Raw genomic sequence first — 21,291 nt, 5'->3', positions numbered from 1 at the left:
TCTTTCACAATCTGTCATCACTGCACTTTGGTATTAATGTGATATACATGAGGAACCGTAGCAAAGCAACAGTGCAAAAGCACAATCCATCAAAACAGTTGACTCATATTGTGAGGCGAGCGGTTGAAGCTGTTGAATACACACATCGGATGTAAGCATCTGATAAATGTTTATTGAAAGACATGTTGGTGCTTAATTTTATTTTGAAAGGGAAAGAAAAGGATATAGAAAGCGAGGAGGAATGTCATGATAGGAACCAAAAAGAGCAACAAACTCTATAAAGAACATTTACATTTGTATGCTTTTTAAAAATCATTTAAAATATGAAGTTTCAATAAATACTTCAATACATTTAGGCATGCAGATATAATTTGACATTTCATTACAGTATTTAATTCATAAAAATGACTTTTACTTATTGCACTTAAGTTGTGATGGGTTTGTCCTCAAAACCAGTCACATGCATAAGGTCGTGAAAAGGTTAAACTGGTGTCGTGATGCAGATCTCAGTGGATGGAAGAAGCTCAGTTGGAATCACTGCACGTAAAATAAAAGCTCACCGTGACTTTTAACACTTGGCAACAGTTTCTCTATAAATGGCCGCTGTGATTCTTTACAGAGAAGTTTGACATTCTTGGTTAATACACTTTGCTCAACTTGCTGAGAGTTAGAGGACAATATTGACAACGTTCAGAGGTCTGTGCGGCTCATTTGAAAACAATTAGCTTAGCATAAAGACAGACGCTGGCTTGGGTCTTTCTGATGTCAACAGTTACTCACATCCGACCGATTCAAGCGGCAACTCCATGCTCACGATGCTAGGCTAAGCTAGCCGTTCCAGTCTTTATGCTAAGCTAACCATCGGCTATATTGTAGCTTCATATTTACCACTCAAACATGTTTTATTTAATCTTCTCCTCAAACTCTCGGCTGGAAATAAGATGATTGAATTTTACAGTCAAACTTATACTTGATGTAAAAAATGTAACCATGGATCTCAGTGCATTATTTGTTAAACACAGGAGAGTAAATGTGAGTTTCGGTGAAAGAAGTTTGACACAGTGTAATTATAATAATAGACAGGTATAAAAATCATACACACACACACACAGACACACAAACAAATCCAGTAAGTAAATAAAGTTGGAAAGCGACTGAAGGCCGTTCAAAGAGAGAGAGGACTCAATAGCATTAAGAAAATGACAACACAAATAAATAAAATGATCACACGTGATCTGTGACGGTCGTCCCGGGTCTAAACCAGCAGGGGGCGCTGGAGCCTCAGACTTCACTAATCCCTGCAGACAGGCTTCAGTGTGCTGCTGTTTAAAGTACAGTACACACATGAATAGGGGGCATCTTCAACATCTGTGAATGAATGGGTGATTTCATTCATTATTTTTTCCGGTAAATCGTAATTAATCGTTCAAATTTACAAAATAGGGAAAAATGGCGACTTTTTCCAAATGGCTTGTTTTTGTGCAAAGAAACTGACACACAGAAAGTGAAGAAAAACAGAGAAAGCAGCAAATCATCACTTTTTAAAAGCTACAACCAGAGAATTATTTGGGTTCCTTTTATTTAAACAAACTAAATAATTGTAGATTTGTTTTCTGCTGAATGTATTCAGCTCTAATTGTAGCATAAAAGCAGTGGAGAGGTTTCTTTGTTTCTGGGTCCAAAATTGTAGTTAAAAGTATCATTGATACAATGGAGGTTTTTATTGTTAATGAGGGAAAAACCAAATGACATATTAAAATGTTATTACCATCTCAAAGAGGACGTAGTACCAGTCAAACGTTTGGACACTTTCTCATTGAGCTGAATGAGAAAATGTGTCCAAACGTTTGGACTGGTACTGTGTATCTATATATAGATATATATATAATTTTGTCAAAATACTGAGCCGGTCAAACCAGCATCCTTTGGATGCAAAGGTCAACAGAAACAACTTCTTTATAAATATTGATCTAATAAAACTACAGGTGGTTGTGAGCTGATATTTCCAGCGTTGGTGTTTCTGAACCAGTGGCGCTTCTAAAAGTTGGATTCTTTGTAAAACCGGTTTATTTGGATCATATCTCAGCAGTAAAAAGTATGAACCAATACGGTGAAGATCGATGGTCTTGTTACGCTTATTCGCTGAGATTCTGGAATCCTGACAGACAGACGGACAGAATTATCCATCAGCATTTCCTGTTGATTTCAGAACAGACGAGTTTAAGTGGACTCTGATATCCCCTAAAATATTTACGCTCCTATAGATATAGAATTTGTTAAAAAAAAAAATAAAAAAAAAATTTGATTAGCTAAATACAATCAGAGCCAATATTTTTGAGATTCTTCCCACCCGGATGATAAAAATAACCTAAATTAGCAACTTAGTAGCAAGTAGATACATTTATTCTTCCTTTTTGCTCCCTAAATATGAAGCTCCGTCTCCCAGAATGTCAAACTATCACTTGGCGGCGGTGGGAAAGACTCGCCTCTGTGCAGTAAAGTGGTTGAATGTGAAAGTGAACAGCACACGTATGGAGGGAAGAGTCTCAAATGTTTTAACGTAAAAAAACAAAACGCTCACTTCCTAAAACAAACCCATCACAGCAAGCTACAGTACGACTCCGACATGTAGGCCGACACGACGAGAGGTCAGAGGTTGTATCCTCGCCAAGAACGCCACGGCAACCACATAACAAAGACCAAAAGGTTAGTGGTCCATCGTCAAACGACACACAGAAGTCTGAATGACAAAGACAAACGAACTTCTCAGCGGATTTCCGAAATATATAAAAAGAAGAAAATAAAAAAAGAATCAAGGTTTCTTTGTTCAAATTGCACCTCAGCGTGATGGAACGCCGCTGGCTGTCTCTTCGTTTTGGCTGCACGTATCCCCAAAAAATGAAAAGAACACCTCCCATCGGGCCGGGCTAGTTCTCCCAGTCGGTGCACGGGAGGCCCTCGTCCTCCGACTCGGACTCGGGCGACGCCTCCTTGATCCTCCTCAGGGCCTCGTGGATGCTGCGGGTCAGCGCGTCGGCCGAGTGCGTGAAGCTCCTGGCGCTGCGCTGCTGCTCCGGCCGGGCGCGCACCTTCTTCAGCCGGACGCCCTGCCGGATCTGGGCCAGGATGTTGTCGCCGTCGTCGTCCGGGTCGGGGGCCAGGACCCGCAGCTCCGCCTTCCTCAGGTGGAAGCAGCCGCGCTTCAGCGACGCCAGCACCTCGTCCATCGGGGAGCTCGCTGCGAAGACGCACAACGCGCCGATTAACGCCCGTCTCACGGCCCAACAAACGTTCAGCAATAATAAGACTTTGTTATGAAATGTTTCGTTGCCGTGGTGACAATCTTGCTTTTTTATACGCTGTACGTCTTTTATTATGACTAAAATAAACGCTTCTTATTGAAGACTTTTTTGTCAAATAGACCCCCCCCCTCTCCCGTCCCTCCCCCGTCCCCCCCCTTCCCCCCCTCCTCACCTCTCCTCCACTGCGACGAGTCCAGCGACGCCGTCTTCTTCAGCTTCTTCCTCGCCGTCTGCAGCTGACTGCTGTCGAAGAACCGAGGGGAAAACGCAGCCAGGGGCAGGGGGTCGGACTCGCATTGGGGGCGCCGCGCAGGGCGGGGACTGTTCTCCCCGCCCTGCTGCTGGTCCTCCGAGGGGGGAGGTGGAGGAGGCGGCGGAGGTGGTGGCGGTGGGAGAGGAGCAGCGGCACCCAGTGGCGGCGCAGACGGGGAGAGCGGAGGCAGCGAGAGGAAAGGGGGCGAAGAGTTGAGGTCGACCAGCTGAATTGTGGGTAAAGAGACGCCGTCGCAGCGGCAGGCGTCGGGCGCCGGTGGGGCGGAGAGCTCCGGGAGGTCGGAGATGCAGTCGGTCTGAACGCCGGCCGAGTGAGTGGCGTGCTGCTGACCGGGCCTCCTCCGGCCGGGAGGCTGACTCAGACGCAGCCGGCTGGACTTCAGAGTCACCTGGCCGGGGTAACACTGAAAGCAAAAGGTCGGCCAAAGGTTAAAAGGTCAAAAGGTGCTCCGCAGGAGGAGCAGAACATCAGAGGAGGACGCAGCTTCTCACCAGCTTGAGGCTGCGGAGTCGGTCCAGAGTCCTCTGCCTCTCCTGACTCACCCTGGCGTGGCTCTTGGCCTCGTCGTCCTCCTCGGCTTCGCCTCCCTTTAAAAAGGAACCACGGTTAGATGAGAAACACCTCCTAGTGTACTTACCTTTCACAATAAAAGCCCTGGATATAGTCAGTATCTGTTTGCCAAGTGGAACTCAATTTGTCACGCAGTCTACGCCATCAAAGTTCATAACGATGCTCACATTCAAACAGAAGTATTTAGTCGTTTTTACAGAAGAGCTCTCAGTCTAAGCTGCTTTCTGTCTCTTTTAAACAACGTGACCTCCTCAGGAAAAAGAAAACTTCACCCACAGACAAATAAAACGAGTCATGTCTCCAGTCTTGATCCGCTCAGTGGTAAACTCCCGCAGCATTAAAATACTGTTAAGTTCTAGACTGGATTCTGTATCCAGACAGTAAAAATAATTTAAGTAAAATAAACTTGTCAAGCTCTTAATGTTTACAAGAGCGCTTTAGTTTTAAAGCCTTTGGCCAGAACTGCCTGTCGGTTTCACCCAAGACCATAAAACCAAACGCGTCGGGGCGGCTCTCACCTGCTGGGGGGACACGTGGCTCCCTCGGCGCTGCTGGATCTTTTGGTTGTGATTGACGATACAGATTTCCTGTTGACGAAAAATCAAAAAGGACGTGAGAGGCGCTCTCCAAGCGCCGCGTGGAGACGCTGGACGGGACGTCCTCTCACCTTCTTGTTCTTGAGGTAGACTTTCTTGGCGGTGATGCGGCCCCTGCGGGCCTCCAGCTGCCGCGTCCTCTGCTGCAGGACGCCGAGGTCTTCTTCTCTGAGGGGGGGCGGCGGGGCGGCGGGATCTTCTTCTTCCCCCTTCATGGCGTCGGGGCTCTCGAAGGCGTCGTAGTAGACGACCTCATCCTGGCGCTCTGGTCGGAACAGATTGAACGGAACGCCGTTAGCTGGACCGGCTCCTTCGCTCACACACCTGGAGACATCGCGTGCGTTTGAAGGAGACGGGGTGATCGGGGACGTCCTCACCCGTCATCTGCCTGCGGAGACTCTGCAGCTGGGCGCTGAGCAGCAGCTCCTCGCAGCGCAGCACCTCCGCCTGGATGTCGTAGAGCTGCAGCTGCAGCTCGTAGTAGCGCTCCTCCAGCTGGTCCACGCGCAGCATGGCGTCCTCGCCGGCCTGCAGACTCTGCATCTACAGGGACGGACGCGCAGGGAATAATGCACCACAGGACGTTATTCCCTCTGAGCTCATGGTTCCACGTCGCTCAGGCTCCATGCGGTCAAGTTATCTACATATTACCACTTTATAGTAATTCATACTTATAATAAATAATGTTATTCTGACTTTTAAAGAAGCCACGCCTCCTCGTGAGGAGCGCCAGTGGTCTTTACCTCCTCCTTCAGGCCGTGCTTCCTCTGCTCCAGGCAGATCTCCTTGGCCCTCATCAGCTGCAGCGTTTCCTTGGAAACGGCGTACTGCAGCCGCTCCATGCGCTCCACCGCCGCCGCCCACGCCGACTTGCCGAACCTCTTCTGGTCGGCGCGCATCCGCTCGTGCAAAGCTGCAACACGCAGGGCGCCATCGTGAGGAGAGGACACGAGCTGATCAGTCATTTAGCCCAGAGAGACTATTTATTTTGGGTATTGGACAGAACCAAGAGGTTGAGGAGGTCACCTTTGTATTCAACTGGTTTTTACCATTTTCAAACTGAACCCGGAATCGACTGTCAGAGTAAAATAAATAGATCCATCAAAAGGAAATAATGAGTTAATATACAGCTGAACAGAAATGTCTTCAGGTGTTTCCCAGCAGTCCCACCGAGATGGTTTGAGGATTAAAGTACTTCTGGAGGACTCGAGCAGGTCCCTTGGGTGACACTGGCACAGCTGGTTTTAAACCCTCCTGACGTCGAGTACCAGTGGCACTTTGTCACAAAGTAAACACACAACACAATAGTTCAAAAGGTCACAGCGAAGACGAACGCCTCTTTGTGAGCGCACCTTTCTGCGCCCGAGTCGTGGTTTCAAAGAACTTGACGGTCAGGTCTTGAATGGAGAGCACGGCGGCGTGAGCCTTCCTCTGCCACTCCTCGTCCTCTTTCCTCAGGCCCTCCACTCGACGGGGACCCAGGCGCTCCGTCTCCAGGGAGATCTGAGGGGGTCAAAGCAGATCAGCATAAATAACAGAGGTCACCAACACACCGAGACACTCTGCAACATGACTCATATTTATAGTGACAGTTGTGTTTCCCTCCAATATCTATTCTATTATTAGTCTTTTGTTTATGGAATATAAAAGCGGGGCTGTGAACAGTGAAATGTGGCCGTGGGTTCAGCAGGTTATCTGTGGACATTCACCTTTCGGCAGAGACGCACCAACGTCACTTTAATAGATTCAGTACATTTACACTGATGTATACATTTGATCCCGGTCTCGTCTGCGCTGAATATACAGCGTATTAAATCAACACTGGATCTGATGATCCCCCAGTTTAAAGCACTGGCTCGGCTCAGCCCACTGAGCACAGAGCTCCGTGTAATACCAGCACACGGCGGCAGATGGCGATGACATCGCTGCCGGCCGTGCACCTTTCTGTTGAGAGCCACACGGACCCGGTGGCCTCCTGGAACAACAAATAAAGAAAAGTAACAAAGCTCTGATAACAGAAACAGAACATCACACGTCAACCGGAGCGCTCGCTTCACCAGGTCAGGCCACGTGGAAAGAGAGAGAGAGAGTAGTGCCACGTGGCCGCCCCCCCTCACCCCTCACCCCCCCTCACCCCTCCTCCAATAGAAGACCACACGGTACAAAATGTACAGAAGCAGATTAACTCCCTTTAAAGTCTCATGCGAATGTCTCAATGTAACCCAGATGCGTTTAGGTGCTTAAAAATAAACACCAACAAACCGCAAAGGCCGTGATTTATGTGTGCTAGTATACAGTGTGTGTGTGTGTGTGTGTGTGTTTGTCCATGTAATGCTCCACAACAGGGAGCGGTTTTTGGAGTGAAACCGGGAGTGAGAGGGGGGAGGAGAGATTACATCAGAGCAGACGGGAAAAAGAGTCTGAAAGTTTGGGAACGAGTGAGAAACTAAGTCAGTGAGCTCATCGAGCTTCAGACATGTGAACCAGAAGACAGAGACGTTTGTCCTCTGCAGGTGAGCGAGGCAGCAGGACATGTCACACCCGCGGGGACATTTACAAGCATCAGCGCGTTAGAAGCTGGAAGAATTAAAGGAATTAGGGGGAGGGGGGGCAGATACTCCTGGTGTCTGCGGTCTGTCTCCCCATTGTTAATGGGACGGTGTTTGTGGACACAAGAGACGGAGTGATTTCCTTCAACACCTCGAGGTGAGAAGACACACACACGTGTCAGACTCTCCAAAAATAGCGGCGAGGTCGTTTTCCCGCAGTAAAGAGCCTCGTCTCCTCTGGTGGGAACAGTGTGAGACTCTTGGCAGCTTAACAAAAAGTTAACACGATGGCCGGCAGATTTTCAAGAATATTCTCTCTCATTAAAGTCCAAAACACACAGTGGAGCTTTGTGTGCGTTTCCACCGGTGATGAATGAGCCACAGAGCGCCGTTGTTCTCCCAAAATGATTCCAGCACATGGACGAGCCTCACTGTTCCTCCGAGGGACATTTTCCATCAACACGGACACACGCTGTGGCTTATCTTTGCCTCCATCCCCCATCCGCCGCCCCGCTGCCGGTAATGCTAACAAGCATTAATCCGCCGCCGAAAGTAGTCCCCAACCAACCGTTTTGTCCTGTTTAAGTGACGATTCATAAAAGCTACGGGGTCCAACTTTTGGGATCTTTTTCAGGAATTTAAATACGCAATGTTAGAAGATTTTGACATTTATAAGCAAAAAGAAATGTATAGGAAAACTATAAACAAAAAACTAAGAGTGTTATGCTTTAAAGACAAGTGGAGGAAGTTAAAAACATGTTTCACCTCCAGTTCTGGTTCATTGAACCTTTGTATTTATTAGACAAACCTCTGCATCGAGTCCGCTTCATCTGCTGTAACTATTGTAGTACGCACTTTGATTTATTTTAACTATTTGATTGGAGCCGGAACAATAATCGTATTTCATCAAAATGTTTTTGGATTAAATCCGGCCAACCATTACCTTACAAGACATTATAAATGTCATTAAAGTTTTGACAGCTGGGCAGGTGCCGCGGCGACCGTCGCCGGGCAACAACTCGGCCGCAACAGTAACTGGAGCCCATTGTGATACAAAAGCATCCCAGACGCGTTACACAGGAGCCACATTTTTAATTCATGGCCGACCTCCAACGCCGCAGGCAACAGGACACCGACACTGCACCACCCAAACGCGCAACACATCCACCCGACAATGCCCCATTCAGCAGAATACACAGCCGTTGCTGTGCAGATCGCTCCACCTGCTCTTTTACGCTGCATTCCAGTGAAGGTGACAATGGAAGAGCGAATAAAAGGGTCATGTTTCACTGTTGATGAGCAGAAAAACCATGTGAGACTATTTTTAGGATTTCAGCTGTATGAGGATTTGCTGCATTTCTTTTATACATGTAAAAATAACAATATGGTCAGCACTTTTCTTATCGAGACATTATTATAACCCTCCTGACATTTCAGCAAACCCAACGCAAACTAAAGATGAAATAAAATGAGACCGCCTACAATAACATGTCCCACCGGTTTGTGGCCTTTTGAATATCATAATTCTTCACAATTCAGACGCTTGTTAGTAGTGAACCGCATTCACTGTGAACCTCCACAATACGATGAGTAAGGGAGACGTCCTCACACGTGCAGATCGGGTCGGGACGCCCTGCAAGTCCCCAGAACGATTTAACAGGATGCAAACTGTATGTAAATCACAGGGAGAAAAAGCAGAAGCTCTCCAGCATCCAGCCGCCTCCGCCGGCATCAGGCGCTCATTTGCATGCAGCTTTGTTTTCAGCCGTTGGATCGCCCCGAGGGGAGCAGCCGGTGGAGCCGGAAAGCTTTGCCCCCCCCCCCCCAGAGAGCGCGTCAGAGGGTTGCACACAGTAGGGCTGTGAATTGTGTTTGCAGCAGTTTAGCAAGGCAGTTCTTTAAGAGTTGGGAAACTCATGAGACACCGGACCTACACTACAGTTCCCACAATGCAATGTCAACAATGCTCTTTTTGACTCCCACAGTCTGTCTGTGCCCCGTAATCCTGAGCTCATTCATTCCAAGTGGCAAATCTCTACAAATATATAGTTTAGTAAAGAAATTAAAAAGGATAAATGATCTATTTAACAGCCGGTTCTGTAGTTTTTAGTAAATGACCCTCTAAAAGAAGGAACGCTCCCTTTATTGGGGCCAATTTGGTCCTCTGGGGAGTAATTGTGGCAGCATGAAAATAAACTACAGTGTGAGTTCAAGGTAGCGAAGGAACACGTCTGCCGGCGCGACATTGAAGCTCATTGATGTGGATTTAATAGCGATGGAGCTGCGCGGCAAACAGGAAGAAGTGGAAACTGATGTTTTGGGAGATTTCATGACGCATGTTGACGAGAACCAGAATGGTGACACCGCGCAGGGCGAGGAATGTCGTTAAGAGACGCAGCAGGACACAGGAGCGTCTTCATGGAGAGACAGAGACATGTCAAACAGAGACGGAGACGTGTCAAGCACAACCCGATACTGTAATCATCAACGACGTTGTTTCCCACTGAGATGAGAGGTTTTCTTTGCCTTTCTACCGCTAAACTTTTTGTGATGGGACTCCACCTTGGATGGACACCTGAACACAGCGGAGCTCAAACAGTGAGGGACGGACGCGACGTAACGACAGTGATCTGAAAACAACAGGAAGTGGTTTGGTCCTGACTGAGTCTAGTGAGAAAATACACACACACACACACACACAATTTCAGGTCAAGCTGAAGCAAAGGGAGGTACTCATTTCTTAATTATATTCAAAAATAGACTTATGGAGGCAATTGAAGCTCAGATTCATGCTGTGTCAGCATGGAACTGTAACTTCAAATCTGAGCACACAGACGTGAGTGTGTGTGTGTGTGGGGGGGGAGACTTTCTGAAGACATCATTAAGATGTGAATTGCAAATTAACATCCATAAATCTTCCCAGGAGTTATAGAAAGAAGACAACTTGCCAAATTGAAGCATCCTACTTTGTGTGGGAGCAAAGCGCTGTCTGATGCCTCTCATCGGAGGCGGCACGCTGGTGAATAACGCCGGTAGCAGCGAGAGTCGTTCCTCAGAGGACAGCAGCTGCTTTTCTATCAGCGGCTCGGCCTTGATGCTGTTCAGTGGAATGCGTTTCATATGTAACAGTTCATTCAAATGTGGGCAACTGAAGAAGTACGAGTGAGTTGTGACGACGTGTTGAATGGAGACAGCTGCGGTGGACCCCCCACCTCTGATGAAGAGAAAAACAACTAAAAGATGCAGCGTGCTGAGGCAGCAGGATTGCCGAGTGGTTTAGTGGCTGCTGTAATAATACTTATGCTGGTTGCTAAGCCGCTCTGGGAGGGGGGGGGGGGGGGGGGCACAAGCCTCTCTGGCTGATCCTCTGCCCTCCGCGCTGCCCCCACACGCAAAGCTACAGAGCGCCTACCACACCATCATCATCACCACCACTACCACATGCATCTTGGGAAATCTGATGTCATTGCAGGGGGGGCTTATGGGGCTTATGGGTCTCCGTGCAGGACGTCTCCGTGCAGGACGTCTCCGTGCAGGACGTCTCCGTGCAGCGGTCCGGGGCTCGTGACCCAGCGGCAGCATCGTAGCTGCTGGGGTACGGTGTCGTAGAGAGGCAGTCAGAGCGCTCGAGGACTGACTAGCTCGCCATGCACAGCTTAAAACAAGCCCCCAAACAGATGGCATTTGTATCCGTGTGCGTGTGCGAGCGTGCGTGCGTGTGCATTACCTTAATCTGCTGTCGGCGCAACATCGCCAGCTCCCTCATGTCCCTGAAAGGCTGCAGCAGGTAGTGGTAGAGCTGAGTGGTCGCCTCCAGCAGCTCTCCGTAGGCCTCGTCCTCCTCGGGGTAAACCTGCAGCAGCTCCACCATGCTGTCCGTGGCTTTGTGCTTGTCCAACACCTGGACACAAGCAGGAAACAGGAGGAGGTGAAGCGGGGATCCGCAGCATATTCCACTTCAATGGAGGCGTCATCATTTTTGTTATTGTGGACAAATCCCATAAAATGACCAAAAGCAACAATGCGTTCGTCTGGTCCAAAGTACTTTTGGCTCCGAGTGTTCGTGGCTGCTGGAGAGGAATGTTTTTAAAAAAAGAAAAAGAAAGCACAGCTTAAACCTTGTATTGTAAAAAAAAAAAAAATGGTTGTAAACTGAATATTTTTAGGATCTGGACTGTTGGTCGGACAAAAACAGGAAATTTGAAAACAGAAATTCAGGCTTCACTTTTTTCACATTTCATAACCTAGAAAAAATAAATAAATAATTCATTCTTTGTCAGAGAATGAAAATGTGTCAGCGCTGGTTGTTGTGGGTCCTTTCATGGGCTTTGTTGACAATAAGCCATCAGCAGAAAACACTGATGTCCAACACAGGAGTCCATTTAATAGCTACTGAACCAACCTATAAAAAAGGTGAGAAGTCAGTGTTGTCGTGCATGTGTGTGGTCAGTAATGACGGCACACAGACAAGCCCGGGGGGGGGGGGGGGGGGGGCGGGGTTCCCGGGCGTCCTGCTCTGCACAGACGGCTCATTGTCCGGGAGATAAACGCTGATGTGCACAAACACAAGTCCGACCCCACCCGGACACAATGCGTCGCCTTCACGTCTGCCTCACATAATATTGAAACGTGCCACCACCCGATATTCGTGCAAAGCGGCGGATAGAGTGCTCTTCTCCTCCCTGCGAGGGGGGGCAGATATGAATGGCGGCGCTTATATTTACTGCGAGCTGCTTCTCCAAAGCCCTCCAGGTTGGGCAGAGACACTGCACGATTCAGCTCCAAACACTGCTCCCTCTGTTTACCTTGGGGCCGCGTCGCCCTGGCAACCACGGGCCGACTCCCTGCCCCTGCAGTCGCCGCTCGCCAGGAAACCCCCCCATCCACGGGCTAAATGAGCCGGCTCCCACCCGGGCACCAGCTACCCAAAGCCACTAACTTCTGAGTCATTTGTACAGCTTTCCTTCACTGCTTCCGGTTCTTTCCTAGAAGCAACAGTTTGTGCTGCGGTCGTATTTACGTAGTCGGACGCATTTGTTCTTGAGAGCAGAGAAGGAGTGATTGCTGCAAAAGGCAGCAGCTATTAGAGCCCAAACTATTATTTTACTCATTGATGGAAGTCATCTCGACATGGGATCAAATGACCTCTTTGGATTAGAAGTTAAATCTAAATAGTCTTATTACTAAATCAACTTTCTCTACATGGCTGTGCACAGAGGGACACTTAAGCGCTGTCATCATTGTGAGGACTAACTCTTCCAGTTTGTCTCCTCTGAGTCCTTTTTAATTGAAGCGCCTCGCAGGAGGAAGTCGCCTCGACTGAGATCAGAGCGGACGCTCCTGGAACGAAGCGAACGCCTTTTCAGTAAACAACAGTTATCGTAAGCAACTCAACAGCACGGTTCTCCTCAATGGACTCTGACCCACAGCTAGAAATCGTTCAGATCTTCACGTTGAATGCTTTCATGCTCCGGGCGCACGATGTCACAGCCGTCAGCACTAGAGATAAGCAAACGTGTTGGCTATTTACACAAAACAAAAGAAGACCATCATGCCCAAACGTGTAAACAAAGCCCGTTTGAATGTCACCAACGGCCCCAACGGCTCATCGTGACTGAACACCGACTGGGGACACGAAGACACTTCACAGATCCTAATCAGCAGCGTGTTATCGCTTTCTGTCACAGTAGAACGCATCAAAGAGAGAAAGCTTGAGATCTTCTGGTCTGTTTCACATAACAAGTATATCAAATAAATAATACAAAATACCTGCTGCCGTCTTAATGTGCATTAGCAGATTTAAATGCCCGGGGGGCTCATTAGCAAAGTATTCATTAGTGCGTTAGGTCTCATCTCAGACTGGGTCCGAGCCCCCACCCATGTGGGTGGAGGAGATTAAAAGCCACCTAAAAATAGGGGGTTTTATCTTGATGATGATTAACCAGAGAATACATCATCTTGGCAGTTAATCATCACACAACAACTTCAACCACAACGCAAAGCCTTCCCAGTGGAACCGCTGTCTTGTAACGTGCGTGGTTGACTGTGTGCGAGCCGCAGAGAAGATAAGGAACACAAAAAGACAAAAGTCTCCGGTCAATGATTGACTGAATACATGCGCGACATCTGGAACCACTTTCCCCGGTAACCGCTATCACAGAAGGAACTGACTTCACATTGATTAACAAACCTCAGGGAGGTCGTGAACTTCCGCCTCCACAGCGCAGTGAATGAAACGGCCATCCTCACATTGCAGAAGCTGCAACAAGGAAAGTCTGCTGGAAAAAATCCCCGGTCAACGCCGAAGGTCCTTACAGCAGTCACATAAGACATAAAAAAGTGAATTACTGTAGGACACGGTGAAACTGACGGGGTCTTTTCCTTCTTTAACGACAGGTTGTTAAATGCAGACTACAAGCGTTTCAGTGCCGATCAGCACTCTGTTAAATGAATCACCTACAGTCAACATTTAGAAGGGAGGAAAATGCAAACACGTGCAATCCAATAAAACTGTGCAGGCTAGTTTTCACAGCGGGACTCGTTTAGAGTCTGTCTCTAATCTACTGTAGTGGAACAAAATAAGAACAACAACAACATGTGAAGGACACAAGAAACGAGGACGTATTTTTCTGCAACTGATGATTATTTCTCAATATTGATTACAAGCTGCAGGAAAAACCACATCCCGTACAAAACACAAGAGCAACCAGATTTTGAAGCTACTACGACGAGGCGAAGCAATAACGCATTCCATGTGTCGTACACAATACTAATCTTTGGGTTTTGGGTTGTTGGTCAGACAAAAGCAGACATTTTTCACAATTTTCTGACGTCACTGCAGCCGCACTGGATTTCAGACACCAAATCCGACCGCATCTCCTCCACAATTAAACAAGAATGACATTGAGCCTCATTAAAAAACTTCTTCCTGGTTGGGAACAAAACAGAGGAGGAAAGACTCTCCCAAGGCGTTGTCCCCTCTAAAAATAGTAACTGTGATCATGACTTTATCTAGACTCCAGTGGTTGCTGCAGTAATCAGGTTGGACTTGCATCATGTTGATTAGAACAGGCAGATGGAATTTAGGTAATACTTCATTTATTCCAGCACTGGCAGAACTTAAAGTAAGTAAGTAAAATACTGGCTGCTTTAGTCTAGATGTGTTTATGTTGAATGTTTAACTGGAAAAATGTATGACCTAAGTGGTTTGTTCTTTCTAGAAATACGTGGTTCCCACAGGACACCAACGCCGCAAACGTGATGACCTCATAGAGCACGATGACCTCATAGAGCACGATAGAGTGACGTAGACTGAAGTAGACGACAGGATGCAATGACCTCAGAGTCCGATGTAGTGATGTGGATTAAACTACACGACAGGATAAACACCGACATAGAACCACCGTATATTTGGCCCGGCCCCTGCAGACACACATGCTCCTCTTTCTGGACCGACAGCTGTGACTGGTGACGCATCACTTCTGTAGCTCCTCCCCCAGAGGTGCTGTTGTTTTTATTCTATGAGGCCCCCCCCAGCCAACTAGAGTGAGATGTCTGCTCACACCTGCTCATGTTACAAGGCCTGTGAAGGTGCAGCAACAGATGGTCGATCGCAGCAGGGGGACAAACCGACCAGCAAGGACAATTAAGCTGAGGAAAAACCACGTTCTCTGGGGGCTCCGGCTGTCCTTGAAAAACACCTTGCTGCACCTGATTTTAAGGCTATACAAATGTGCATTTAAATTAACCATATTAAATAGACGACAATCACACACGCACACAAAACCCTCAGTGGCACTTAAATCATACGTCGAGTCACCTCTTGCATGCTTCTCTTGGCCCTCCCCAGAGCATCCTCGTAGCCCTTCTGCCTCAGCTCGCTCAGGCTCTCGTAGTACTCCTCCGTGTCCTCGCTCTCGGAGAAGAGCACCTCCGACAGGATCTTCCAGCCGCAGGTGTCCAGGGCGTGACCCAGGTACACCTGCAGCTGGTAGCACAGGGCGTCCGTCTCCCGCTGCGACACGCCGGGGGCGCCGAAGAGCACCGACCACACGCCGGACTGCTCCTCGGGGAAGGGGGGCAGACACGGCTCCAGGTCCGAGTTGACGGCGCACAGCTGGAGGTGGGCCGCCCTCAGGTCCTGGAAGGAGAACAGCCCCGCCCAGCTGAAGTCCTCGCGGCCGCCGCCGCCGCCGTCCCCGTCCTCCGGGGAGGGCAGGACATCCACGGGGTCCAGGACCTCGATATCGATGGCTTTCGGCGTCACGACGTCCCAGGACGCCAGCGTGGGGCTGACACGCTCGGGTGTCTCCGAACCGCCGGGCCTCAGAGCGTTTCTGTCCCAGATAACGGTCTTCCCCTTGGAGGGAGAGTGCGGTCCAACTTTACCCGCCGGGATGACTTCATCTTTCGGACTTGTCGTGTGTTTTTCCGCCGCGGAGGGGCCCGGCGGAGGGAGCGAAGCGGCGCCGTCGACGACGGCGAGCGGGTCCAGCAGAAAAGTAGTCCGCCTCTGGACGGTTCTGTTGTGGCAGGTTATGGCGAACTTTCCCTCGACGACGTTCCAGGCCACGATGAAGACAAATTTGTGCCGTTCCTTTTCGTCGAAGACTCTCGGTCGGACGGACACCCACTCGGACTCCAAGTTGTCCTCCATCGTGAATGACATCTCATCCAGCCAGGAGAAATAAAAAGGAGAAGAAAAAAAAAAGATAATCGCTCGCTTGCTAAAAAAAAAAGAAAAATAATCTGACGTAAGTTAGAGGCTAACGGCCCCTGCTAGCTAGCTAACGTTAGCTGCGAAAGTACGTTTCAACGCGGCCGAAGCGAATCGACCGACCGAAGTAAGACGCGAAACAAAAGGCGGTCCGGCTTTTGTTTACCCGCCGCCAGCTGCGCCAGAGCCGGAGAACGTCGCAGCGGACGTCGGTCGTCCCTCCTCCTCCTCCTCCTCCCGACCGTCGGGTTCGGGCTGCGGGCAGAAAGACGGTTCAGGCGGCCGCACGCGCGCGGACACGGCGGCGGGGAGCGGGCTTCGAAACGTCGGCCGTTGTCATAGCGACACCTGCCCGGTCACCTGCGCTCCTCTCGTCCCGAACGCGCTCGTTCCTTTGTCCGCGTGTGAGCTTCTGTTTACAAGCAGCCACGGCGCGCGCGTGCGTGCGTGCGTGCTGTCGAATCCGGGGAGGGATTTAACTGGTGCAACACCCCCCCCCCCCCCCACAGTGCTGTGTTCACGGTTCAAGACGAGAATAGGAAATATTTCAGATCAATATACACTCAGAAATTTAAACGCCGTGAAAAGTAAAAGGGTAAATAATTGATTTTAGGGGGTGTTTATTATTTTATTAACAAAATAAATACCGATGGATTTTATGTTAAAATATAGTTTTTGATGCATTGATATTTTGTATGTTTAAGGCACGATGTGGAAGCACATTTTCCCCAGGTAACCTGAACGCAGCACACTTGTCCCTTTAACAGGAGAGTTTACCAAACAAAGAAGAAATGCAAACGCTTCAAATACATCTGCGTTTATTTGATTTCTTCAATTCTTCGATGTAATGTTTTTCATTTTCAAAGTTGTCCGTTTTCCTCAATCCTTGCCGCCTTTCAAAAATCGATCTCTGGGTTTGTCTTACACCAGACGTGCACGAGGAGCATAAACATCTGCACGTGGGCAAATCCATGACGCAAACTCGATATGTGACGTCATGTCTACTGGATGATGTACGGCGAGTCAAGTAGGTCAAAAAGAAATATGTTGTCAACAAACCCGAAAAATCGGTTTCAAAGCAGGATCGATGAAATCCAACTATTAAGAGGCTTTAAAGATGTACATCTTGTGTCCTTTTTCAGCGTCCTTTCAGAATCATCTCCCACGAGGATATTTTGTAACATTAACTTACATATTTGTATATTTCAGAGGTTGTAAATGTGGTTCACCGGGTATACATCTTGCAATAAATACATTAACAAAGTTATTAAAACCACGTCCTAATATTTCCCCATCACTGTGCAGACAAACACAGGGAAACACAACACACACACACACCTTTGTTAAATGTTCTCCGGTTTAATAATAGGAACACTGAGCAATGTCTGTTAAAAATCAGTTTTGAAAAAACTTGTTCAGTTTCTCCAAATACTGCTTGTTTTTAGTCCACTAGATGGCAGCAGCACATTGGAATTGTTATCATCGAGGGATATTAACGTTGCTATCATTAAAAAATGTGGTACTGAAGATGTTGGTACGATGGATCACCGGGGCCATTCCAAAGGGCGATTGTTGATTGTGTTGGATCCCCGAGGATCTGGTCAAATTATTTGTATTGTTTGGTCCGAAAGTCTTCTTGCTGATGATTTGTCACATGCATGTATGGGGGGGGTGGCGGGGGGTTACGTGCCAGGCCGGGGCAAGTCACCCGTGTGTGCATCCTTCCTTCCTTCCTTCCTGCCTTTTTTTCTGTGCCAACAAGGTGCTGGGTTTCCTCCAGTCCCGTTGCTGTGAATGCACATCGTTTAATTGTGTTTAAATGAGATTATTGGCTGGGATATGAAGCCTTTTAGTTTGTGTTGATTTCTATTTGTTTGGACCGACCACATTTGTCTCATCCTGTCCCACAATGTCTGAGGACATTTTCCATTCTTTGGTTGTCGTGTTACCGTCTCTCCTTTCACTCCCTCGACTGAGAAAGCGGATGCCACAATGATTAAATGTCATTATGCAACAACCAAATGCATTTGCTTCGTGTGAAACTCTCGTTTGGAGGAATTGCAACAGCAGCAAAGATACGACAGAATCTAAACATCAACAACTCTACAACTGGCAATCATTGTCAATCATTGGAGTAGACGGAGTCCACTTCCTCTTGGCCCACTAAGGTGCAGCTCGAGCTGGCATGTAACATTAGAGCCAGGTCTCCGTAAGTTGCATGCATGTAAAGTTAAAAGTACAATATCTGCCTCTGAAATAAAGCATTGAGCTGCAGTAAAGGCCTCAAGATAGCTCAGTTCTTACTTTCCACCAACGTATCTATAAACAAGAACTTTGATATCACAAAAACTAAGTAAATTGCATTACTGTTTTTCCCGGGGAACCATCCAGTTAAAGAATGAAAGTAATAACTCACTAAAAGTTTAGTCTGCATCTTTGTTAATATTTTACAGGTGATAATTCCTTTTTGCAGAATTAGAGGAGTAAAAACAAATGAAAAAGAACATAGCTCATAGAATTGGAAGTTTATTGCCATACATTTGCAGTGTTAAGTGTTAATTACTTGCATGCACAGCAGCCGCAATGATATATTTTTCGCCGGGCTCCATTGTTGCTTGAGGCTGCAAAGCTTTAGCACATGATGCTAATCTGCCACACAGACTAAAAATGGTCCTAAAAAGACAAACAGAACACTTTGTGTTATTTAAGATGTGTCTTCATGTCCATTGTCTCATTGTCTTACTGTCCAATGTTATGCAACAACCGCCATGTCAAATTCCTTGTATGTCTAACATATTTTGGCAATAAACGTCCCTGATTCCTGACTTCAGGGACTCGTCTTCACTGGTTTTTGTTGGCCTTGTCAAAGAGAGCCTTCAGCTGGTCCTGAGAGGTGGCCTCCTTCTGCTGCATCAGGTCAGCGTGACCTTTGGTGACCCCCCAGGCGTCGGGCGTGGCCATGGAGGGGCAGAGGGGACGGCCGGACGCGGGCTTCAGGTTCTCCCAGTAGTCACGACGGGCCCTGCGGACAGGAGAAGCTTACACACCAAACCGCAGGTCATGTTGAGAGAAGGAGGACGTCTCTGCCGTACCTGGCTCTGACCCAAGGCTTCGTGTGCATCTCCAGGCCGGCGCCCCAGGTGCCGTGCTTCTCGGAGCCGGCGGGCAGGCCGCCCCTCTCCGGCGCCAGCTCCTCAGCCAGGGCGCGGACGTGATAGGGCTCGAATCCACAGCAGCCCCCGATGTAGCGGATGCCGGCTTTGTAGGCCTCGCGGGCGTACTTCTGCATGTCCCACCTGGTCAGGACCCTCGGCTCCAGACCTGCCGGGGACAAAGTCCTCGTTAACGGTGTTTTCGTTTCCATGGAGACGTTGAGAAGCAGCTGTTTTTGGGTGTCTACGCGTGCCGAAAGGGAACTCTGGCAGATCGATGAAACCCTGGCAGTTGCAGTCGGGAGTGTGGTACGCCAGCGGCTGGCTCATGTAGTGAGCCTTCAGCCCGGCTTTCTCCACCGCCTCCTTCATCATCTTCACTGTCTTCACGCAGGTCTCCGGGTCAAAGTGGCAGTTGACGCCCACAACGTGAGCTCCTGCGGGGAGGAGACACGCAAACGTTGGAGAAATCTGCCCATCTGCTGACCAGAGCTTGTGTGCTCCGGTCTGCCACAGCGTTCTCCTTCCACTAGGTGGCCTCCGAGTCTAAGCACCGGCTTTGACGAGTCTGACCGCACAGTCCCCGGGGCGGACTCCGTTCAGGTCCCCCTCCGGGCCGATGCACAGGGTTGCAGCCACGGGCTTCCCGGTGCTCTTCAAAACCTGCACGGCCCACTCAGCCTCCTCCACGTGCTCAAAGTACTGCGAGTAAGAAGCACGATGAAGGAAATGTCAATTTTGCTCGTTGAAATGAGTGTTTAAGTTGAAATAAGCTAAGAATAAAATAATAGACGGTAACCCCATTACTGGACGTAGCTCTTTCCTCAGCTTTCTGATGTCTTTTTACCTCTGCAATCAAGAAGTCCACGTTCTTCTGGACAAAGACGTCGATCTGTTTCTTGAAGATGGCCTTCACGTCGTCCTCGCTCTTGCAGCTGAGGTAAGCGGGGGTCTGAGAGACTCCTCCCGCCACCAGAGCACCACCTTCATCGGCCACCTCCCTGGCCAGGTCACAAGCAGCCTCGTTGATCTGCTGCCCCTGAAGAGCGGAAAGAAAAGGAAAACACTTGAATGCGTCTCCTCGGGTGACGGGAGCACAGGGTTCTTGCGTCCGTTCTTCCGGGCCGGGGAGAACGCCAGCTCTGCCGCCGAGCTGCCGCCTCCTCCCCAGGACTGGAGGTGAGGCCTCGGAGCAGCTGCAGCTCCAACGATCCGAGCGACAAACTCACAGTGAAGCGCTGAGTGTGGCCCCTGTTCTCCAGTTTGTCGTCGCTGGCGTAGAAAGTGAACGTCTGCATGACATCGGAGCCCGCTCTCAGGAACTCTCTGTGCAGCTGCCGCACTGAAACGCCAAGAGGGCTCCATTCAGCGCGTGACGCTGGACGTGCGGGTCAGAACACAAGAATAGAAAAGGGATGATAAACGAGCAGTACCTGCTTCTGGGTGCTCGGCTGCGGCCTCGGGGGTCCACGGCCCTGCCTTGACGTAACCCCTCTTCTCCAGGGCGAAGACGAAGCCTCCGTCCCCGATGACGACCTCCCCCGCGTCCAGACGCGCCAGAATGCCCTGCGAGGAGACAAAGCGTGCCGGTGGCACAGAAATGCACGCGCGGGTTGTTACAGTTAACTGTCGGCGGGTTGTCAGTGTGCAGAACCGCTTCCTTTTTGCACAAAAAAACAAGCGGATCCTGAGTGACAAAGTGTCAAAGCTGCGACATGCAACGCGTTAAAATGAACACAAGCATGCGAGTTGTTTCGTGTGATGCACGATGTCTTGGTGCTCACCTTCCCTGCGCCTGGTGCCATGGTTATTGCTGCAGCGCCCGGCCCTCTCGAGTTCAGAACGGGCTCTGTGCAGACATCCCGCTGCATTTATAATCCATGGAGGGGGTCGGGGTCGGATGTCACTCAGGAGGAACCGCCTTTCTCTCGCACAGACCACCTTTTTTATCCACTTCTGGCAAGTTTGCCGTCGAAAAGCTTTCGTTCAGGAAACGAAAAAATGAAAACGAAATGCTTTAGTAATAACAACAAGGGGATTGTCTTTTGCAAACGATAATTTGACTCATGGACACCAAAGTAGAGTTTGGTTGAACTGCATTTTTCACCTTTTCAAAAGACAGAATCCATAAC

General features: G+C 48.9%; 2 protein-coding genes across 2 annotated transcripts; both read right to left on the bottom strand.

Moving 5' to 3' along the window:
- Positions 1–152: 152 nt before the first annotated feature.
- jmy (junction mediating and regulatory protein, p53 cofactor) lies at positions 153–17,274 on the bottom strand. The gene is made up of 10 exons (XM_078088814.1): positions 15,111–17,274; positions 11,019–11,192; positions 6,095–6,245; positions 5,486–5,655; positions 5,120–5,285; positions 4,814–5,007; positions 4,665–4,733; positions 4,068–4,163; positions 3,475–3,979; positions 153–3,238 (listed from the first exon to the last, which is right to left on the bottom strand). The coding sequence occupies exons 1-10, from the start codon at positions 15,957–15,959 to the stop codon at positions 2,928–2,930; spliced, it is 2,685 nt and encodes an 894-aa protein (XP_077944940.1). The 5' UTR covers positions 15,960–17,274; the 3' UTR covers positions 153–2,927.
- A 1,239-nt stretch (positions 17,275–18,513) lies between these two features.
- On the bottom strand, positions 18,514–21,089 carry bhmt (betaine-homocysteine methyltransferase). Its single transcript, XM_040198003.2, has 8 exons — positions 20,944–21,089; positions 20,593–20,725; positions 20,389–20,501; positions 20,007–20,198; positions 19,714–19,861; positions 19,414–19,596; positions 19,100–19,328; positions 18,514–19,029 (listed from the first exon to the last, which is right to left on the bottom strand). Exons 1-8 carry the CDS (start codon positions 21,028–21,030, stop codon positions 18,849–18,851), a joined length of 1,266 nt encoding a protein of 421 aa, XP_040053937.2. The 5' UTR covers positions 21,031–21,089; the 3' UTR covers positions 18,514–18,848.
- Between the last annotated feature and the right edge of the window lie 202 nt (positions 21,090–21,291).

Source organism: Gasterosteus aculeatus, chromosome 14 (assembly GCF_964276395.1).
Source record: "Gasterosteus aculeatus chromosome 14, fGasAcu3.hap1.1, whole genome shotgun sequence".
NCBI classification, from domain to species: Eukaryota; Metazoa; Chordata; class Actinopteri; order Perciformes; family Gasterosteidae; genus Gasterosteus; species Gasterosteus aculeatus.
The sequence above is the reverse complement of the archived record's forward strand: the minus strand, read 5'-3'. Positions and strand labels throughout refer to the sequence as shown.